This window comes from Kogia breviceps, chromosome 18 (genome assembly GCF_026419965.1).
Source record: "Kogia breviceps isolate mKogBre1 chromosome 18, mKogBre1 haplotype 1, whole genome shotgun sequence".
In the NCBI taxonomy this organism is placed as follows: domain Eukaryota; kingdom Metazoa; phylum Chordata; class Mammalia; order Artiodactyla; family Physeteridae; genus Kogia; species Kogia breviceps.
The window spans coordinates 7,169,467-7,190,212 of NC_081327.1; the positions used below are offsets into that span (position 1 = coordinate 7,169,467).

The window sequence follows — 20,746 nt, forward strand, 5'->3', positions numbered from 1 at the left end:
GTTAGAAAGTCTAACCCGCCTCTCGCGATGCTGGCTGGAGAGTGGTTGGCAGGGGCAGGGGCTGTCAGAAGGAGGAAGGACCCACCATTTCCCTGCTTCACTCCCAGCTCCCCGGAAGCCAGCAATCAAAAAAGAAGCGAAAGAAGAGGGACCCAGCGCTCTGAGAAAGGACGAGACCAAGGGGTGAGTCAGGATCTACTGTAGAGATGACAGCGGATTCAACAGGATAAGGCAGTGAGTCCAAGATCTCTCTGATCTGATTGTAGGTAGGCCTCCGAAAATGAGACCGGTAGTCACCATACATTCTTTCAGCCTTAAAATTTTGTGATTAGGGTTTAATCTAATAAAAATTTGGGGGGGATTCTTAATGGCAATTTTGTACCCCAGTTGAGACCTGATTACTGAGATTCAATGGCCCCATTTCAGCATGTTACTGCACTGTAGGAACGGTCGGCTCCTTTTCTTGGATGCCTACTGTGTGTCAGATCTGGTGCTAAAGGTTTCTGTCACGCCTTTTTACTTCATCTCTGCAGTGGTCCTGTGGAGGAAGCAGGTATTTCAGCCATTGCACAGACATTGAGCCTAGTAGCCCAGAGAAGTTAGGTCATCTTCCCTGGGTCACACAGGGAGGTGGGGGTAGGGCCAGGCCTGAAACCTGGGTCCACTTGGTTCCTAAGCCTGGCCTCTTTTTCACCACTGCCCCATCTTGCCTTCTGGGCCTGTGTCCATGCTTATGTTATTTATAAATAAGTTTCTCTAACAAAATCGTTGTCTGACATCAAGTTTTATGTCCTGATTTTTATTTCATGTGATACTATGATCGTTTTCTGGGGTTTTTTAAAAAATTAATTTATTTATATTTAGTTTTGGCTGCGTTGGGTCTTCGTTGATGCATGTGGGCTTTCTCTAGTTGCCGTGAGCAGGGGCTATTCTTCATTGCGGTGCACGGGCTGCTATTGCGATGGCTTCTCTTGTTGCAGAGCACAGGCTCTAGGCGCGCAGGCTTCAGTAGTTGTGGCGTGCGGGCTTCAGTAGTTGCGGCTTGCGGGCTCTAGAGCGCAGGCTCAGTAGTTGTGGCACACGGGCTTAGTTGCTTCGCGGCATGTGGGATTTTCCTGGACCAGGGCTTGAACCCATGTCCCCTCGTTGGCAGGTGGATTCTCAGCCCCTGCGCCACCAGGGAAGCCCTGTGATAGTTTTGCTTACACCATATTCCCAGTCTCATCTCTGATGGCTGCCACCAGGAGACAGACTTTCAGGGCCTCCAAATTCCTTGCTTTTAAAATGGGGACTTATCAGTGGCAAAAAGCACACTCTTCTGTCCACTGTTAACGGTGTGCCAGGCAGCAGGCAGTTGTGCCTTCCGTATCCTAATGCATCAAAGCCTCACAGCAACTTTGTGCGTCGTTTCTGTTGGTATCCCCACTTCACAGGTGAGAAAAGTGAGGCTTGGAGGCAGGACAGTATTGTGGAGAGGTTAGAAATCCCAGCTCTGCCTTTGTCAGCTGTGTGACCTTGGCCAAGTGACTTAGCCTTTATGGGCCAGTTTCCTCCTGAGGGTTTGAAGCATTTAGACTAGGGTCTGGCCATGCCCAAGCTCAGCAAGTTGTGGCTATTATTATTATTAGGTTATTATTGTTACTATTTACTATTATTATTATTTTATTGTTGTTATTGTTACTAATTTTGATTGCCTTGCCGAGGTCACCGGCGGGGTGTACGGTAGAGCTGGGTCTGAACCAGGCAGTGTGGCTGTAGAATTTCTTACCCACCGCGCTCTGCCGTCTCTCGTTGTAATGATAGGGAGGACTGGGAGGGCTACCGCTTGTCAAACGCTGAGTCCTTACAACTCACTGAGCATGCCTCGTGCAGCTCAGCCACCTTCAACCCCGTCTGCGCATCAGGATCAGCTGAAGAGCTGAAAAAAATCTGAAGTCTTCTCCCTCGCCCTTCTGTCCCCCCACATTTGGTAGAGAAATAGGCCTGGGGCTGGGGAGTCAGTGTTGTTCTAAAAATGCTCCCCACAGAGTGCACCCAGGAGTGGGAACCCTCACCGTATTTTCTTCCTTAACCTCATGACAACGTGTCAGGGTAGGGACTCCTGGTGGCTCCATCATATAGATGGAGACACTATGGTTCAGAGAGGGAAGCTGCTTCCTCACCACAACACAGCTGGTCAGTGATGGAGCCGGGATTTTAACCCAAATGAGTGGGACCGCGGTGGCTCTAATGGGGTCAGTGTGAGGCATTTCTAGAGGCATGTATAATGTAGAGGTTTAGAACAGTCTCTGGAACTGTGCTGCTTACTAGCTGTGTGACCTCAGGTGAGCTACTTAACCACTCTGTGCCCAGTTTCCTTATCTGGATATGGAGGGTAGAAGAGTCCCTGCCTACAGGAATGATTGCTAGCAGATGTAGTGCTCTTAGCACAGTGCCTGGCTCTTTGTGGCACCCAGGGACCGTACCCTCCTCCTGCTCTTCCAGCCAGAGTGTGAGGGAGGGATTGGCCGAGAGGCCGGGGGAGGTCCTTGCTTCTTGGACTGGACTTTGAAAAACATTCAGATCACACTGCTCCACTCCAGCCACGCTGACCCCTTTTCTTATCCTCAAACATGCCAGGCGTGTGTCTGCCGCAGGGCCTTTGCACTCACCATTCCCACCACTTGGAACGCTCTTCCCTCTGGTACCCACACTGCTCACTTCTCACATCATTCTGCCCAAATGTCTCCTCTGGCCTTCCCCTACCGCCCTCTAAAGTAGCACCTACCATCCCAATTCCTCCCCCTACTTGGTTTTCTAAAATATTTTTTATCTAAAATGATTTATTCACTTATGTTTTTTTGTTTGTTTGTTTTTTCCCCCTGACTCTCCCTCTGGAATGTGAGCTCCAGGTTAGCAAACTTGTTTTCATTCACTTCTGTGCCCTTGTGCCTGGAATAGTACCTGGCACTTAGTAGGTGCTCAATAAATATTAGCTGGAGGAATGACTTCCCTTCGACTCACGCATCTACCCTACAGTCTCCCTTTTCCCTCCACAGACACCTGGACCCATCCAGCTACAATCCTGCCAAGAACAACTACCATCCCGTTGAAGATGCTTGCTGGAAGGTGGGCCAGAGGTGAGGCTTGGCCCTCCCCAGACTGTCCTTCTCCAGTCCCTGGCGCTGCAGGAGGCCCTGTCTCCGGAGGCTTCAGTGGGAGAAAACTGGCAAATCTCTCCCCTCCGTGTTTTGGGAGACCGTCGGCAGCTCTGAAGGGGACGGAGAGAAAGCCCCAGGCAGTGGCTGGGCGGGGTCGCGTGCATCTGGGGATTTAGCAAGGCTGTCCCCAGGGAGGTGTGGGGAGGAAGGTGGCTGGAGGGGCAGCGTGGGTGTACGCACAGCTCCTGTTTTCTCTTTTCCTCCCGCAGAGTCCCTTACCTGGCTGTGGCCCGGACGTTTGAGAAGATAGAAGAGGTTTCTGCACGGTAATTAACCAGGCCGCCCTGGCCGGGGCCGCTGGGTGAAGGCCCTTCCGGTTCTGTCTCTCTGGCAGTCTCTGTGCCTCCAGCTGCTTAATCCTTTTAACCTCTCCTCTCTCAGCTTCACCCTGACACACAAGATCACAGGCCACGGGCATGGCCACGAGAGTGGCTGCAGGCCCTCTGGAGGCCCAGGCTCAAGAGGCCCAGCCATCATTTCTGCCTCATTTGTTGGTCAGAGCAAGATGTGAGGGTGAGCCCAGACCCCTGGCGTGAGGAAACAGCCCCCGTCTCCTGGTGGCAGGAACGGAGTCTAGCCTGAGTAGTCAGAAGTAGCTGCCACCTGGCTGACATGCCTCGACGTTAGAGGAAATCCAGGTCTTGTTTGTAGCAAGAACCCCATCTCAGCCTGATACTAGCTGTGTGACCTTGGGCAAGTTACACGATCTTTCCACACCTCCGTTTCTTTGCCTGTAAAATCAAATAGTATCTAGCTCAGGGGAGCTGTGAGAATTCAGGGAGTTAGAGAATGCAGAGGGCTTAACGCCAGTGCCCGGCACCTAGAAAACAGTCCCTATGCGTCAGCTGCTACTTCTCTATAGATGACGGTCACATGGAACTCCTTTACCCCGCCCCGGCAGCCTGCGATGGTGCTGTGGCTCGGGTCACACACCGGGCGCTGGCCGTGAGCCCTCGCCTCGTCTCTGTCCCGGATCGCTTGTATTCTGCCGCCGCCGCCCGGCTTTGGTCCTGAAATGCCGGGTGGTCAACCCCCCGCCCCCCTCGGTCCGCTCCTCCAGGCTCCGGATGGTGGAGACACTGAGCAACCTCCTGCGCTCCGTGGCGGCCCTGTCGCCCGCCGACCTCCTCCCCGTCCTCTACCTCAGCCTCGGCCGCCTGGGGCCGCCCCAGCAGGGCCTGGAGCTCGGCACAGGCGACGGCGTCCTGCTCAAGGCGGTGGCCCAGGCCACAGGTGAGGAGGGGGCTGTGGTGGAAGCCCCAGCTGTGGCGGGGCGGGCGGGCGGAGAGGCCGGAAACACCTGGGAGACGATGGAGGGGGGCTGGGAAGGTGCAGAGACAGGGAGGGTGAGGGCAGAGAGTGGGGAGCGGGGGTGGCAGGGCGGGGAAGAGCAAGGCCGGGCGAGACCCGGTCGGGGCGGGAGGAGGTGATGCAGGCCCGGAGCAGGGCGGGGGCTTGAGAAGGTGGCGGGGCTTTGACCAGCAGAGTCGTGAGGGGAGGGGAGGAAAGAGCAGGGTGTGGGGCGGGGGGGCGGCAGCCTCTAAGGGCCCGGAATGCTCCCTGTTTGTGACGGCGTCGGGGAGCTGTGGAGAGGTCCTGAGCAGGCAAAGGGCAGGGTCGGAGGACGGACAGGAAACCAGGAGGCCGGGGAGGAAGCGGTGGCAGAGGTGCCGCGGGAAGAGGAGCTGAGGCCAGGGTAGCTGTGGGTAGCAGAGGAGAGGGCAGGAGAGGAGAGAGACGGGGGCCAGGAGGGAACTGCCTGCGGGGGTCAGGGGTGGAGGAGGTGAGAAGAATACCCCAGGATCCATCATGACGGACCCACCACCAAGACAGGACGCCTTGAGGGGCAGGCCGGTCCAGGGGAAGTTACTGAATTCAGCTTGGGACCGACCTGTATCTGTGGGCCGCCCGACGATCGAGGAAGCGAAGCTCGGGAGGTCTGGGTCGCAGAGCAGCATCCGGGAGCCCTGAGCTTGGGGGCCTGGCTGCGTGCCGGCCGGTCCTCGTGCCCAGGGAGGGGGCCTCTGGGGCGGGGCGGGGCGGGGCCTTGAGTCACACCTTGGGCAGCACCAGCGCTTCAGGAAGAAGAGGTTTGAGGGTTTCGTGAGAGGACGAGGTGCCCGGGGAAGGTTGACTGGGGATGGAAGAGAGGCGTGGGGTCGTCGGAGCCAGCGGAGCTGAGATCAGCATCCTCCCACACGTTCACTCAAGACACGGTCGTTAGGTGCTGACGCCACACCAGACCCGCTGCAGACCGTGTCCATCAGGATACTCCCTCTGCTGGTAACACGAACCCAACCACGCTGGCGCAAAGGGAGAAGGATTTCTCCTTCTTACGTGGTGAGGAGTGGAGAGTAGGCGGCAGCCAGTGCCGCCCGGCCTCCCTGCCAGACGGGACCGGGACCAACGGGCCGAGGCCGTCTCCGCCCTTCCGTGTCCGCGCTCACACGCGTCTCCTCAGGCCCCTCGGAGAGTTGGTCGGGCGATGCCACTTGCAGGCACGGGGCCTGGCAACTCGCTCGTGTGTCCTCGTGGCTTCCAGATAAAGCTTTGGAATGTAATTGTTTTGGAAGTGAGTTGGCGTGGATCCAGACACCAGAACCTGCTTTGTATTTTGCCTATCCGCGATGCTATGGAGTAGATGAGCGTAGGTCGTTGTCAAAAAAAAATCTCTGGCTAAGTGGCGAGAGATTAAAATGTGTGCTGTTTCATTGTGAATTGCTTTCCGTCTCTCTCTCTCTTTCGTACGTGAGCTGGGGCGTTGTGCTGAACTGATATGTGTGGGTAAGTTGTGTCATCTCTGCGTGTCTTCCGGAGTAGAGAGGAGTGACACAAAGTGCCTGTCCTGGGAAGGGCCTGTGGTTCTGAGAGGTTGAGAACCGCCGGGCAGAGCTGTTAGGATAACTTGCCTCCACCTTCCCAGCCTCCTGCTCTTTTAAAAATGTGTTTTATTGCAGTATAGTTGCTTTACAATGTTGTGTTGGTTTCCACTGTAGAGCAAAGTGACTCAGTTATACATATATTGGGTTGGCCAAAAAGTTCGTTCGGTTTTAAGTAAAAAAGACACATTTTTCATTTTTACCAAGAATTTTATTGAACAGTGTATTCACTAACCAAACAAACTTTTTGGCCAACCCAATATATAGACCTTCTTTTTCATATTCTTTTCCATTATGGTTGATCACAGGATATTGAATATAGTTCCCTGTGCTATACGGTAGGACCTTGTTGTTTATCCATCCTGTATATAATAGTTTGCATCTGCTGATCCCAAACTCCCAGTCCTTCCCTACCCCACCCAGTGCCCTTGGCAACCACAAGTCTGTTCTCTGTGTCTGTGAGTCTGTTTCTGTTTCGTAGATAAGTTCATTTGTGTCATATTTTAGATTCCACATATAGGTGATATCATATGGTATTTGTCTTGCTCTGTCTGACTTCACTTAGTATGATAATGTCTAGTTGCACCCACATTGCTGCAAAGGACATTATTTCATTCTTTTTATATGGTTGAGTAGTACTCCATTGTGTGTATGTACCACATCTTTAGCCATTTATCTGCTGATGGATATTTAGGTTGTTTCCATGTTTTGGTTATTGTGAATAGTGCTGCTATGAACATAGGGGTCCTGCCGCCTACTCTTACAGCAAGGGGCGCCCAGGGGACCCAGCCTAGACACTAAGTAAGGCCAGAACACCTCCATTGTATTTAAATTGATGACTTCAAAAGGATAGGGTGACAGAAAACAAGCAAAGGCCCATTGGGCTCTTCCGGAGGGTGTTGATGAGCAACTAGAGGACAGGCAGAGGGTCTCCTGGCCGCCTTCTCCGTCTACACTTGCTCCCCTGGTGATCTCATTCCACCCCAAGGCTTTCAATCCCGTCTACACACTGATGACACCCCCCCAGACATCCCCTCTGGTGTAGACGGGTTCATCATCCAGGCCGCCGGGAGCCGGGAGCCGTGTGGCCACACCTCTCCTTGCCTTCACACCCTCTCTCTCCGCCCCCCAAGGCCGGCAGCTCGAGTCGGTCCGGGCCGAGGCGGCCGAGAAGGGTGACGTGGGGCTGGTGGCCGAGAGCAGCCGCAGCACCCAGAGGCTCATGCTGCCCCCGCCCGCCCTCACCGCCGCCGGCGTCTTCACCAAGTTCCGGGACATCGCGCAGCTGGCCGGCAGCGCTGTGAGTGGGCCGGCGGCTCACCCCCTCCCCAGACCCTTTTCCCCCGGGGACCCAGAAGGCTCTGGTTAGGCTGTTCAGGGCTGGATCGCCTTGGTCCTGCTTGTGGGATCAGAGCTTCCTCTCCTTCTGCTGCTTTCAAGACCGAGGGAACCCCTTCCTGAGAGTCTAGCCCTGATCTAGTGCGGGCCGTGGGACACGGCTCCATAAACACGTGCTGAGCAAAGCTAAGGTGGGAGGCGAGAAGAGAGCGAGCTTTTCACCGCGCCGAGCGCGCGGCTGTGGGATGGGGGTGCAGGTATTCCAAGGGTGGCAGCCCCCCAGGCAGCATGGATGGTGGGGAGGTGTGGTCCCCTCCCCTCCCTTCACCCCAGGCACCGACTGCCCTTCCCCCCATTTCTTCAGTCCACAGCCAAGAAGATGGACGTCATCAAAGGCCTCTTTGTGGCCTGCCGCCACTCAGAAGCACGATTCATCGCCAGGTGAGTATGGGGGCCTGTGAGGGTGGGGAGAGGTGAAGGTGGGGAGGGACTGGCAGCTGTATCACTGCTAGCGCCCCGACGGCCCTTGGATGAGAACAGCGTGCGAGAGGAGCCTGGGCCCTGCGGGGGCGGGATGGGAACATAGGTTTCCTTTCACAGCCGGCTCCTCTTCTCAGTAGCACTGCCTGGAGAAGGGTGGGGGCTCGTGGGTGAAGAGTGCCGCGCTTGACTAGTGATGTCTGCCTTGGCCTAAGTGGGGACAGTAAGCAGGGTAGCCAAGCGGTAGCCATCCTTGAGGTGTTTCTCTGACATAGTCGTTGGAGTATTTCTTGGGTACCCTGCCCCATGGCACGTGCTTTCTTCCTCCCTGCAGCTCTTGGAGGTGGGCCCTGTTAGTCTCACCCCAGTTTACGGAAGGGGAGATGGAGGCACGGGGAGGTGAAGCTTCCTGCCTGAGGTCGCTGGCTCAAAGCAAGGCATGCGGCAGGGACAGGTTCCTGACCATCACACTCTGGCGCCCCGGGGCGGGCTGCCTTCCAGTTCCAGGCCCAGCTCTGGCCCTGCCCCACCTTCCCCGAGCCACTCCAGTTTCTCAGAGGGCAGCTGAGGAGAGGGGCGGAGACGCCTGCAAGGCCCCTAGCTCTGTCCGCAGGCGCTGCCAGCTGTCGCGGTGGTTACCGGCCGGCCTCAGTTTCCTCCTCTGTTAAGTGGGGCCGTGTGATCTCAGGTCACGTCCAGCTCTGGAGGTTGCTCTGGTTTTGAGGAGAGGGTTGAGGTGGGGAAGACGGGAGGAGGGCGTAGCAAGGGGTAGAGGGCGGGGTCGGACAGATACGGACAAGCCCACTCCCCGTTACCTGCTGTCTCCGCAGAGCCCTGAGTGGACGGCTGCGCCTCGGGCTGGCAGAGCAGTCGGTGCTGGCGGCTCTCGCCCAGGCCGTGAGCCTCACCCCGCCAGGTCAAGGTGAGCCCCTGTGGCCCGCCCCGTGCTCACCGCTCGAGTTAACCAGGCCGCCCTTCTCCTTGTCAGAAGCCCACGCCCACACGTGGTTGCCACCTCCCCCTGCCACTCCAGGCTTCTCTCCCCTGTGGACACTGTCCCCGGCACCACCTCCCACTGTGGACGCGGGTGGCCGAGCGGGGTTGGGCCCATCCCAAAGCCTCTTCTGCTGGGGCTTGTCTTAGAATTCCCCCCAGCCGTGGTGGATGCTGGGAAGGGCAAGACAGCAGAGGCCAGAAAGACGTGGCTGGAGGAGCAAGGCATGATCCTGAAGCAGACGTTCTGGTGAGTTCCAGGGGCCCTGGGCAGAGCGAGAGGGGTGGGGGAAGCCAGAGGGGGGCGGTGGGCAGGGCCCGAGGGGTCATGGGTGAAGTGGGAGGGGCCAGCAGCCAGCAAGCATCCGTGACCATCACAGGACTAGTGACAGAGCACTGGGTGGTGATCCAGACGAGACTGGTGCCGGGCACAGGGATGATGACGGAGATCGGGTCAGGGACACGGGGGCCGGGAGGGACGCCGACACAGGGAAGAGGAGGAGGTATCAAGAGGTTTCCAAGTTCAGACAGGACTGCGCATGTGGAAGGGCCGCGAGAGCCCCAGATGGGGGCTGGTGACTGACGCACAGTGAGGGGTCGTGACAGTCACGGAGAGGACGTCTGTGGAGCGGTGGTGAGGGCTCCAGAGAGCGCCGCAGGGAGGGACCTGGCCAGCTACCGACCCAGGGCTGGACACGGCGGGACGGTGACAGCCCAGATGGAGTGTCAGCGGCAGGAGGGCAAACGAGCCATTCCACAAATGCCCACGGGGCACCCGCTCTGGGCCAGGCCCCTTGGGCGCCGGGTACATGAGGCAAACAAGCCCTGCAGAGCCTCTGGGGCCAGGGCGGCAGCCTTAACTCTGCCCCTGCGTGGGCACCTACAGACTGTCGCTCTCAGGCCTGCCCAGGCCAGGTAAATCAGAGTCGTTGCAGGTGGAGGCTGGCCTTGAAGAGACACTTTTTCGAGCACACCCTTGAGTGGCTGTGGCGTGACGTGTAGCCCAGGTAGAGAATCGCTCGTCTCGCGATGACAGGCCGGGGAGCGATGGTGAGCCCGGCTCAGGGGAGACAGAGTCGGAGTGCTCTACAGTGACACTGAGGGAGGACCACGACAGAGACAGGGCGACAAGGAGAGTCGGGGACAGGCAGGAGCAGACCCTGGGACCAGGTGACAGGCAGAGGTGGATCTTGCAGCCAGAGGGCAGAGTTCTAGGAACACGTGCCCCACCTCATTCTCGCCCCCCACCCCAGCGAGGTGCCTGACCTGGACCGGATCGTCCCCGTGTTGCTGGAGCACGGTCTGGAGCGGCTCCCGGAGCACTGCAGGCTGAGCCCAGGTACCAGCCCCACGGGCCCCTCTGCAGTCGGTCCACAGCCTCACCCTGGGCCCCAGGCGCTGGGCTGACCGCCTTCCGGCCCCGCTCCCTCCACCTGGCCTTGGCTTCTGCCCTCCAGGGTGGCCGTGGGAGGGCCCGCTGCCCAGAGAGCACCCGTCTCAAGCCGCAGGACCCTCTCCCCCAAAGTCAGTCCTGTCCCCTGTTCCAAAAGCCGTTCCTTTTCTGCTCGGGCTTCCCACTTCTGTGTTAGAGCTGCTGCACCAGAGATACCCCAAAAGGCAAGGCAGGCAGGCAGGCAGACTCGTTTTCTTGTACGTAAGAGTCCAGAGGGAGGCAGGAGGCCAGGGAGGGGCTGTGCGGCACCCCAGGGCTCAGCCACCCAGGTTCCCTCTGTCTCGCCACTTTGTCATCCTGAGGTTGTCACCCTGATGTGCCCCCCACCCCGTCTACCTGACCTCACTCTCATCGCAACCCCCCCCAGGGGTCCCCCTGAAACCAATGTTGGCCCACCCAACCCGGGGCGTCAGTGAGGTCCTGAGGCGCTTTGAGGAGGCAGCTTTCACCTGCGAGTACAAATACGACGGACAGAGGGCACAGGTAAGGGGGTGGACGCGTCCCTTGTGCAGAAAGGGGCACGCCGTCGAGCAGGGCCGTGGGGTCCCTCAGACCCGAGTTCCAGGCCGGCCGGCCTCTGCCACCACCGCCCGTCTGGTCGTGCGCATCTCGGGGCTGTAGTTCCCATCTCCGGGCGATGTGCGGTCGTAGCCACCCGCCTGGCTTCTCTGAGAATCCGTTTTGATGATATCGTCACCGTCCTGACCCACGGCAGTGGGAGTTCAGGCGGCGGCGGCTGTGCTTGTGCCCGCTGGTGGGTGTATTAATGTAACAGGTGCCTCCCGGGGCCGGAGATGTCCTTGGTCTGGGCTGTAAGGATGCTCCTTGTGGCTCTTCTGTCCTGGGGGGAGTTGGGGCCGGCTCCGCCCTGTTCCTCACCCCGGGATGGATGAGCGAGCTTGGTGGGCCCCACCCTGTGGTGCCTTGAGGAGGCCACACACGGTGGATTCAGTAGATGCTTAACTACACAGATGGATCTTTGAAATACTGTGCTGAGAAGAAAGTGAACGAAATGCGGTACCACAGTGACAGTGATTTAAAAAAATACATATATATATTTAAAGTCGTATATTACGTCATACACACACACTACTATTTCTTGGGATAATATACGTGTTAGGTGGCACATACGTAGCACTACTCAAGGACTGTGGCCCAGACATAGTAAAATGAATAAATTAAAATCATAAAAAACAATGATGTTTACGGCCTAACAGCATCCAGACAGATGAACACATACACGCAGAGCAAAGTGCCTGTGCTTGCGGGGGAGGGTAGGGACTGGAGAAGAAGAAGAGGTGGCGGGCACTTCCACATACACGGCTGGGAGGTGCTGTTTGAACCAAGGAGAGGCTTCACTCAGGTCTCTGCACCAGTACCTCCTCCAGAGCTTCTGGAACCGTCTGCCAATGAAAGTGGGGTCAAGAAGAGAAAGGAAGGGGCCCCTGGGGGGCGGACCCGGCCCTGAATCCCTCTCCGCTCCCCCGCTGTGGCAGATCCATGTTCTGGAAGGCGGGGAGGTGAAGATCTTCAGCAGGAATCAGGAGGACAATACCGGAAGGTACCCCGATATCATCAGCCGCATCCACAAGGTGGGCACCAGCCGCTGCTTCTCACTCAGGTGGGGGCCGGGGCTGCAGTAGGATGCTGTGGCTTAGGCTGGACCGGGCTCAGCAAGGTGGTGACAGGTGGACAGCTTAGCAGTTTTGGAGCGGAAACGGACAAGTTCACAGGGTAATTGAGTGTGAAGTGGGAGGAAGAGGAAGATGACAAAGGCTCCTTGGTTTCCAGTTTGTGGGACCAAATAGTAAGTCCTCAGGAAACATAGTATTTTTCCCCTCTCGGTGGGGAACAGGAGAAGGGGTCTGTGTTCACATGCCAACATGTCTGTGTTCACAACCTCTTTAAGGTTGATGTCAGTTTGTCAATGGATCTTCAGAGCTGCAGAAGGAAAGAGATATTTGTTTCCCTGCGTCTGTCTTTTGGCCTCATCCACCACCTCTCACCAGCCCTGGGTCCCCCTCTTCACCTTTCAGATTAAACTCCCATCAGTCACATCCTTCATCCTGGACGCGGAAGCCGTGGCTTGGGACCGGGAAAAGAAGCAGATCCAGCCATTCCAAGTGCTCACCACCCGCAAACGCAAGGTAGCCTCTGCCCCCCCTCCACCGCCTGCCCTCATCTTCCACCCAGTCCTGTGCAATCCCAGAGAGACAGAGCTGTCAGTTGGGTTGTAGTTCTCTCAGCCTTTTGCAGTGTGGCTGCCACAGCTCCAGCCATCACATTCTTATCCCAGCATGCCAAGTTGGAAGGAGGGAAGGCCCCTTTTCCAACATCTGTTTTATTATGAAAGATCTGTTCTAGGAGCCCCCACAACCTGCTCCCCAGCAATCTTCTTTACTCTCATTGGCCAGAGTTGTGTCATGTCACCCCCGTTAGCTGCGAGGGAGAGCAAATACCTAGCAGTGGTGAATGAGGTGGTTGGGATTAGCCAAGAGCCATCACAGTTCAGTGCGTGTGGCTGGCAGCATTGATGCCCTCACAGGTGTGCGGCCTCTTGGCTGGGGAGAAGCGGGGAGTGGCAGGTGACCGGGGTGTCTGCCTCAGGCATGATGGGAAGGGACCCAACTGGGCCCCGTCTCACCTTTTCCCGCTCCTGGTCTCCATCCTGCCCTGACCCAGGAGGTGGACGCGGCAGAGATCCAGGTGCAGGTGTGTCTGTACGCCTTTGACCTCATCTACCTCAATGGAGAGGTGAGTTCTGGCATCGTGTCCAGGTCAGCTGGGGCATGATTTGAGGTGACGGGGGAGAGCTTGGGAGCCAGCGGTTAGAGTTTCATCCCTGAGCCCGGAGGCCACACTCGCGCAGTGGTTCTCAAAATGTGGACCATGAGGCCCTCCCTTTCCCAACATCTGTGTGAGGGGGATTTTCTTCCTGTCCTGCAACCTGAACGTTTTGCAGCCGTCCGAATGCAGAAGCAGATGTGAGAATCCAGCCTCTGTTAAGCCAGACATTAGAGAATTGGCAAAAATATAAAATAATGCCCCTCTTCACACTCATTTCCATAAGCCACATGATGACTTGTGACCCATCCGCTTCCTGCTTCTCCCAGGGCCGGGCTCTCTTCTCTTCATTTCAGCCATGATGTCCCGTCTCTCTCATCCTGCCCCACAGTCCCTGGTACGTGAGCCCCTTTCCCGACGCCGGCGGTTGCTCCGGGAGAACTTCGTGGAGACGGAGGGCGAGTTTGTCTTTGCCACCTCTCTGGACACCAAGGACACGGACCAGATCGCCGAGTTCTTGGAGCAGTCGGTGAAAGGTGAGGGCATCCGCCAAGGTCTGTGCCCCCTCCGCCCACCCCCCAAGATCTGCACCCATCCCAGCCCCACTCTGGACGACTGGACCAGAACCCTGCCTGCGTCTGTTGTGAGGCTGTGAGCCGGGGCTTCACAGGGCTCTCGTGTGTCCCCCAGACTCCTGCGAGGGGCTGATGGTGAAGACCCTGGATGTGGACGCCACCTATGAGATCGCCAAGAGGTCGCACAACTGGCTCAAGGTGCCGCCCGCCCCCGCCCCCCTTTCTTGCTGAGCTGGGGACCAGAAGCCTGCCCCTGCTGGGTGGTCCATGCCCAGTCCCCACATTCACCCTGTTTGAGCCCCGGAGCCCTTTGATCAATCCCTCCCGCCTCCCACCGCAACCAGCCTCGGCTCTGCTCCCCCAGTGAGTCACCATGAGCAAATTCACCAAGGACTGGTGGAGAACCTCCTGGCTAGGCACCCCAGATGTGGGGGTGAGGGAGCCCAAGGAGCTTTCTGTTCCCTCTGAGCTTGCCTTCCGCCAGGAAATCAGCCAGGATGCAAACGGGATAAAGTCGGGGAGTGATGAGTGCTATGAAGAGAGCAAGTCCACTGGGGGCCAGGGAGGGTCTGCAGTGCTTTCAGTGATTGGGAAAAGCCTTTCCAGAGGCAGTGTTTGGGTCGAGACATGGATGATAGGAAGTGGTCAGTCATGTGAAGATCAGGGTACGGAGCATGTAGCTGGGGGTTGAGGGCGGGCAGCAAGTGCAAAGGCCCTGGGGTAGGAACAAGCTCGGTGTGTGCAGGGGTCGAGGACCGTCGAGGCATGAGGTGAGGTCAGGGCAGGGAGTGGGTCCCAGATCACCTAGCAGTGGGTGGTAAAAGAAAACTGGGTTTTCCTCCAAGGGTTTCAGGAAGCCAGCGGAGGTTTTAAGGGGGAAGTCACCTGGTCTGATTGTCGTTTGGCACAAGTCCTCCGGCCGCTCTGTGGGTGGTGGACGGGTGCGGGGCTGCTGGGCAGAAGTGCGAGCAGGCAGGCAGCTGTCTGGTAAAGAGGTGACGGGAGCTTGAGCAGAGAGGCAGCAGTGAGGAGGGGGCCAGGAGACCCAAGCGGGAGAAGCCGTGCGCTGAGCTGGCCGAGCCTGTGGACAGGGTTTCCCCGTGTGTGTGTTTTTCTTTCTTTGTTTTTTTAAAAAATATTTACTTACTTATTTTGGCTTCTCGGGTCTTAGTTGCGGCACATGGGATCTTCGTTGCGGCATGCAGACTTCGGTGCGGCATGCCTGCGGGATCTAGTTCCCCGACCGGGGATCGAACCTGGGCCCCCTGCATTGGGAGCGCGGAGTCGTACCCACTGGACCGCCAGGGAAATCCCTCCCTGTGTGTTTTTTAGTTGTTTATGGTCCGTCCCGCCCCCACTAAGCTATAAGCGGCTGTGCAGGTACAAACCTTGACAGTCTCAAGAAATATTCTCTGTTGTATCCCCACGGCTGAGCTCCTGCCTGGCACACAGTTGGCACTTAATTAATGTTTTTGGAATGAGTGGATAAATGTTCTCTGTGTGAAGGAGTGGAATGTGCCTCCATATCGAACGGAGTGGGGTTCCCGGGTGACCCCCGAGGTCTCCCCACCCGACCTGTCCCATCGATCCCGCCTCCTCTTCGCATTTGAGTCCCCTCTTTCTCATCAGCCCTTTCAGCCTAGAAACCTGTTCCACGTCCAGTCTCCTCCCAGTGACTGTCATGGGTCTTCTCACCCAGCCCCTCCTCACGCCTCTGCTTAACCTCCGGCGGCGGGAGCCACGGCCGCGCGTCCCACCCTCATCCCCCGCCTTCCCTCCCCCCAGCTGAAGAAGGACTACCTCGACGGCGTGGGCGACACCCTGGACCTCGTGGTGGTCGGCGCCTACCTGGGCCGGGGAAAGCGGGCCGGCCGCTACGGGGGCTTCCTGCTGGCCGCCTACGACGAGGAGAGCGAGGAGCTGCAGGCCATATGCAAGGTGCCGGGGGCGGGGGCGGGGCGCCAAAGCGGGAGGGGAGTGGGTGGGACTCAACCTCGGGGGGCGGGCGCTGGGGGAAGCGGAGCCTCTGACCCCCGTCCTCCTCGCAGCTCGGCACGGGCTTCAGTGACGAGGAGCTGGAGGAGCATCACCAGAGGCTCCAGGTGAGCCCCCCCTGCGCGTGCTTGGGGCTCTCGCCCTCCGGGAGGCTCGGGCCGTGCGCCCGGTGCTGTGGAGCTGGCTTCGGAGTCCAGCACGTCCCAGCGCACGTCCCGGCCCTGCCAGCTACCGGCCAGAGCCTCCGGTCAGGGAGCCTCGTCTCCCCGGGCTCAGTGCCTCGGCCGCACCCGGGACAGGCTCAGGGAGGGCGCGTTGCTTCTTCCCCGAGTTCGCTCTTAGGATGCCAGTGGAGCCCCCTAGTCCTTGGGGTGTTTGCTGTCCTGGTCGCAGGCATTTGGGGCGCGCTCTGGCTTTCCTGTGTGTTGGTGTCTCTGGTCCTGTCTCTCCCATTCTTGCCCGCCCCCCCCCCCCCGCCAGGTCTCTGACTCCCGGTCTCTGGGTCTCGGTTCCTCTCTCTCTGCCTTTAATTTCTTGTCTCAGCTCCCAGGGTCTCTGTCTTCCTTTCTCCCGTTTCCCCCATCCCCCCCCCTTCCACCTACCACCAGCTTTTTACTTGGAAGGGGCATCTGTATCTATCCTCTTGCCCCGTCTTCCTCCCTTTTTCCTCACTCTCCAGTCCCGCCCCCCACAACCCTCCCCTCAGCCTTGACTTTGAGATCTGAGACCTTATTCCCGCCACTGGCTGCAGGCCCTGGTGCTGCCCGCCCCACGCTCTTATGTCCGGGCCGACGGCGCCGTGGCCCCCGACCACTGGCTGGACCCCAGCGCCGTGTGGGAGGTGAAGTGCGCAGACCTCTCCCTGTCCCCCATCTATCCGGCTGCCCGGGGCCTGGTGAGTAACTGGGGGACCCTGGAATAGACCCTCCGAAGGAACCCCAGCTGGGAGGGTGGGGAAACGGGGGGAGGGGATCTTAGAGCCCATGTCTGAGCTTCCTGGGTGATGCTTAGGAAGACTGGAGCCTGCGTTTTATTTGGGTTTCAGATTATGAGGTCAAAGTCTCATTTAAAAAAAAAAAAAAAAAAAAATCAGAAATTGCCCAGGAGTAGAAAGAAAACCGTGAAATTGCTTTCTTTGATTTTTAAAAATTTTTTATTTTTATTTTTTAAATGTTACGTTCTTATTGGAGTGTAGTTGGTGTACCATGTTGTGTTAGCTTCAGGTGTACGGTACAGTGGACCAGTTGTACATACATGTATATGTATTCGGGTTCTTTTCCCTCTGTTCCTACAAAACATTGAGTAGTTAGTTCTCTGTGCTATATAGTAGGTTCTTATTGTTTATCTACTTTATATATAGAAGTGTATATCCGTTAATCACAAACTCCTAATTTATCCCTCACCCCCCCTTCCCCCTTTGCTAAACCATAAGTTTGTTTTCTGTGTCTGTGGGTCTATTTCTCTTTTGTATATAAGTTCATTGGTATCATTTTAAAAAAAATCTCTTTCTTAAATATCATCTCATATTCTGCTCTTAAGTAATTTTTGAAAACAGTTCTTTTCAGTAAAAATTTAGGATACTTCCTGTTGAGCATTTAGGTCCACTACTGCATTTCTTTCTCAACTGTAGTTAATTTTCACACTACCAAGTTTTAACATTCCTTGGCTAATTTCTCTCATAGTGGTTCTGTCCTCCGCAACTGCTAGAGGATCAGTGTCCCTGGGGGAACACTCCCCCACCGGCACTAGGACAGCTCTTAGCATCCTCCCGAAGTTCAGGAAGGTTTTTTTTTTTTTTTACTGTTACAGATATGTCTTTTATTAGCACAAAAATTCAGCTTATTGTCAACCAAGGTATTCAACCCTAAAGTCCACAGAGATCCCAAATCTTAATAACATTGTTAAAATGCAAATTATATTGTTTTCTCTTTATGGATTCTTAGAAACATCAGTTTGGAGGTTTTTTGTTTTGTTCTTCTTGTTTCTTTTAATTCGAGGAACAGGAAGTCTTAAAGTGCATACTCCCTTTGGGATTTTCTCTGATCCTTCAAAAGCTAGCATGTGCTTTTCTGCTTAGCCGCTGACTTCCACGTAAAGGCAAAACTCATACTTTTTATCTAGTTTCCTTCTTGAAATTTTTCACTCCTGCGCCGTCTCGGGAAGTCGGGGCCCGCTGGTAATAAAGAGACGGGAACAGCATTTACGGAGCATTTGGGTGAGGCAGGCATGTCACTTGTTCACACTCATCCTCACCAAGACACTGACCACCCCCATTTTACAGATGGGAAAATAGAGCCCCGGGCAGTGTAACTGGCTCAGGGTCACGAGGCTCTTGAGAGTCGGGAGCTGGGATTTGAACCTCACAGTCTGGTTCTGGAATCCGCCCCTCTTGGCCCTAATAATAAGAACCACAGCGGAAAGCACCGCCACTGAAGCCTGTGTTTCTTACACGCTCCTTCCTGCTCCAGGGGAGCGAGCGGCCCCAAGCACTAAATGACCTTATTTAATTTTTACAACGACCCGACCCATCGCTTAGCCCTATTGTGTGGATCAGGAAACAGGCCGGAGGCGCCGGAGTGGGGAGGAGACTTTGGATGGGGAGTTGCTGCGGGGAGCCGGCTGGATGCTTGCTCCGTCACCCCTCCACCCTCCGTGCCCCGCCCCGCCCCTGCCCCCGCAGGTGGATAGCGAGAAGGGAATCTCCCTCCGCTTCCCTCGGTTTATCTGCGTCCGTGAGGACAAGAAGCCGGAGGAGGCCACCACCAGTGCCGAGGTGAGGCCCGCGGTGGAGCCTGGGTGGTTGGCCCAGGGGTGGGCTTGCCCGGCCAGGCCTGCCTTTTGGAGAAGGTGGGCTCTGGCCGGGCTTGGCAAGGAAGGGGGTGCGGCAGCCCCAGGGCTTCTGACTCTCCCACCACCTGCCCTCTCGCTTCAGGTGGCCTGTCTGTACCGGAAGCAAAGCCAGATTCAGAACCAGCAAGGTGCAGAGTCAGACTCTGACCTGGAAGATTTCTACTAGGCCCCCTGTTCTCCCCGGGGGCTGGGGCGTCGCCTCAGGCGCTCAGCAACACCAGATTGCCGGGTCCGGGTTTTGATAGTCAGGTGTGTGGGGGGGAGGGGATGGTTTCAGCCGGGGTCTGGGGTTCTGTCATTCTTTTCAATAAATAATTGTTGAACACCTGCTCTGTGTCCGTGCTGGGCTCTGGGGGTTCGGCCATAACAGCTCACCCTTTGACAGCGTGTAACTGTGTCACAACTGTCGAAACCAGGGCCTTGCGGTAGAGCTCTCTGCAGTGGTGGAAATGCGCCGCGTCTGCGCTGGGCGGCGTGACAGTCACCAGCCGCGTGTGGCTGGTGAGCGCTGGAAATGGGGCCAGCGCGACTGGGGGCTCAAGTTTTAATTTTCATTTAAATAACCACTTGTGCCGAATGGCTGCTTTGTTGGACAGTGGCCGTCCAAACTCTCCCTATTAATTCCTTTAACCTCCCAGCAAGCCTACCAGGTAGGCACGTCGAGATCCTGTTTCACAGATGAGAAAGCACAGAGAGGGGAAGTAGCTTCCCCAGGGCTGCTGCTGGGAGGACCACACCAGGCTTCTGACTCAGCAGTCTGGCTTCAGGCCCCACACCTTTCCAGGACGGTCCCCATCCTGTTGGGAGACTGTTAAGTGCGGTTCCTTGTGTGTGAGACTCCCAGCTCTGCCACCCGCCATCTAGTGACCACGCCTGGCCTCTGAATCCTCAGTGCAGCTTTCCAGACCCGACCTGTGAGGGCAGGCAGTGGACATACCTGTTTTCCCCATCCTTACATCCCCCAGGCCATAGCACAGTGCCTGGAGTATAGTGAGTGCTACTTTTCCTGATCAGAAAGGAGACCTGGTTGTGGCAGCCCTTCCTTTCTTCCTGCCCTGACTGTGGATGTGATGCTTGGTGCTGGGGCTGCCACCTTGTGATCATGAGGAACAAACCAGGAGAGTCACAGAGAAAGCCACCCTGACAATCCTTAACCAATGAACCAAGGGCAGCAGCTGCCTAACTGAGCTTCTTGTCCTGGGGGTGGGGTGGAGGTGGGAGAAAAAAAAAACAAAATCCTGTTGTGATCACCCCACTGTAAAAATGAGGTTTGTTTCTCATAGTTGAAAGATCTCTTCCTTAAAGGATTGGCAATTAATCTGCATCTGTATTTATCCAGTTCAAATAAAACATTTAAGGCAAAATGTTTGATTAGGTGTTAAGTACTGTATGTCTGGGGATTCCAGTGACAGTCCGGCTCTGCGTGGATCCCCACGGTTCCCTTAGGCATGGACTGGGGTCTTCCTGAGGAAAGGGGGGGCCAGGGACATGCCCTTCCTCCCCATGCCCCTGCAGGGCCCCTGTGAACACAACCAGCCAGGGCTGCCCTGTCCCTCTGCCAGGGCTGGGCAGGGACAGACTCACTCAATGACCCTCGTGGCGACCCCACTAGGCAGGTGCTTTTGTCCTCCCCATTAAGCAGATGAGGACACAGGCACAGGGTTAGTTACTTTCCCCAGGTCTACCATCTGGGGGATGGAGGGCCAGGGTTTGGTCTGGGCAGTCTGCAAGAGACCCTGCACTCAGCCCCCAACTAGATAAAGTGCCTCGTGGCCAGCCCAGCCTGTGTGCCCCTAGGAGGGTGTGACCTTATCCTGCAGTCAGAGAAGCGACACGGTACGGTCTAGGGGTGAAAAGATCATGCTGACGGCTGGATTTCACAGACCCTGAAGAGATGAGCCTGGAGCTGAGGGGAGCAGCGGAGACCGTATTCCCCCTGGTGAAATGCTGTTTCTCCTCCTAAAAATTGTTGGAACCAATCAAGGGGAGATGATTCTTGGAGCTGGGCTCTGGGAAGAGTCATGCAGGAGGGGAGCCAGGGAGGTTTGCGGGAGCAAAAATTCATAATTGCATATGAATTGGAATGTGTCATCTTGGTTTGTTACGTTACTGATGATGTTCATTTTAATTATTGAAGAGAGTGTCTGCCAGGGACTTCCCTGGTGATCCAGTGGTTAAGAGTCCACGCTCCCAATGCAG

At 56.6% G+C, this 20,746-nt stretch overlaps 1 protein-coding gene across 4 annotated transcripts in view; it reads left to right on the plus strand.

The window, feature by feature from the left end:
- Window positions 1–18,877, plus strand: part of LIG1 (DNA ligase 1) — a 40,662-nt gene extending 21,785 nt beyond the window's left edge. For 3 of the 4 annotated variants that reach the window (XM_067018347.1, XM_059045741.2, XM_067018349.1), the window contains 20 exons: window positions 108–183; window positions 3,039–3,119; window positions 3,410–3,466; window positions 4,261–4,433; window positions 7,213–7,379; window positions 7,782–7,858; window positions 8,728–8,819; window positions 9,041–9,140; window positions 10,144–10,229; window positions 10,711–10,826; window positions 11,840–11,935; window positions 12,380–12,490; window positions 13,026–13,097; window positions 13,519–13,663; window positions 13,818–13,900; window positions 15,488–15,640; window positions 15,751–15,804; window positions 16,449–16,592; window positions 18,378–18,470; window positions 18,630–18,875. In XM_067018347.1, the coding sequence (XP_066874448.1) occupies window positions 108–183; window positions 3,039–3,119; window positions 3,410–3,466; window positions 4,261–4,433; window positions 7,213–7,379; window positions 7,782–7,858; window positions 8,728–8,819; window positions 9,041–9,140; window positions 10,144–10,229; window positions 10,711–10,826; window positions 11,840–11,935; window positions 12,380–12,490; window positions 13,026–13,097; window positions 13,519–13,663; window positions 13,818–13,900; window positions 15,488–15,640; window positions 15,751–15,804; window positions 16,449–16,592; window positions 18,378–18,470; window positions 18,630–18,713 (2,060 nt within the window). In that variant the 3' untranslated portion in view covers window positions 18,714–18,875. Of the gene's footprint in view, window positions 1–107; window positions 184–3,038; window positions 3,120–3,409; window positions 3,467–4,260; window positions 4,434–7,212; window positions 7,380–7,781; window positions 7,859–8,727; window positions 8,820–9,040; window positions 9,141–10,143; window positions 10,230–10,710; window positions 10,827–11,839; window positions 11,936–12,379; window positions 12,491–13,025; window positions 13,098–13,518; window positions 13,664–13,817; window positions 13,901–15,487; window positions 15,641–15,750; window positions 15,805–16,448; window positions 16,593–18,377; window positions 18,471–18,629 lie in introns of all 4 variants that reach the window. The other variant, XM_059045740.2, reaches the window with a different exon arrangement.
- The last annotated feature ends 1,869 nt before the right edge of the window (window positions 18,878–20,746 follow it).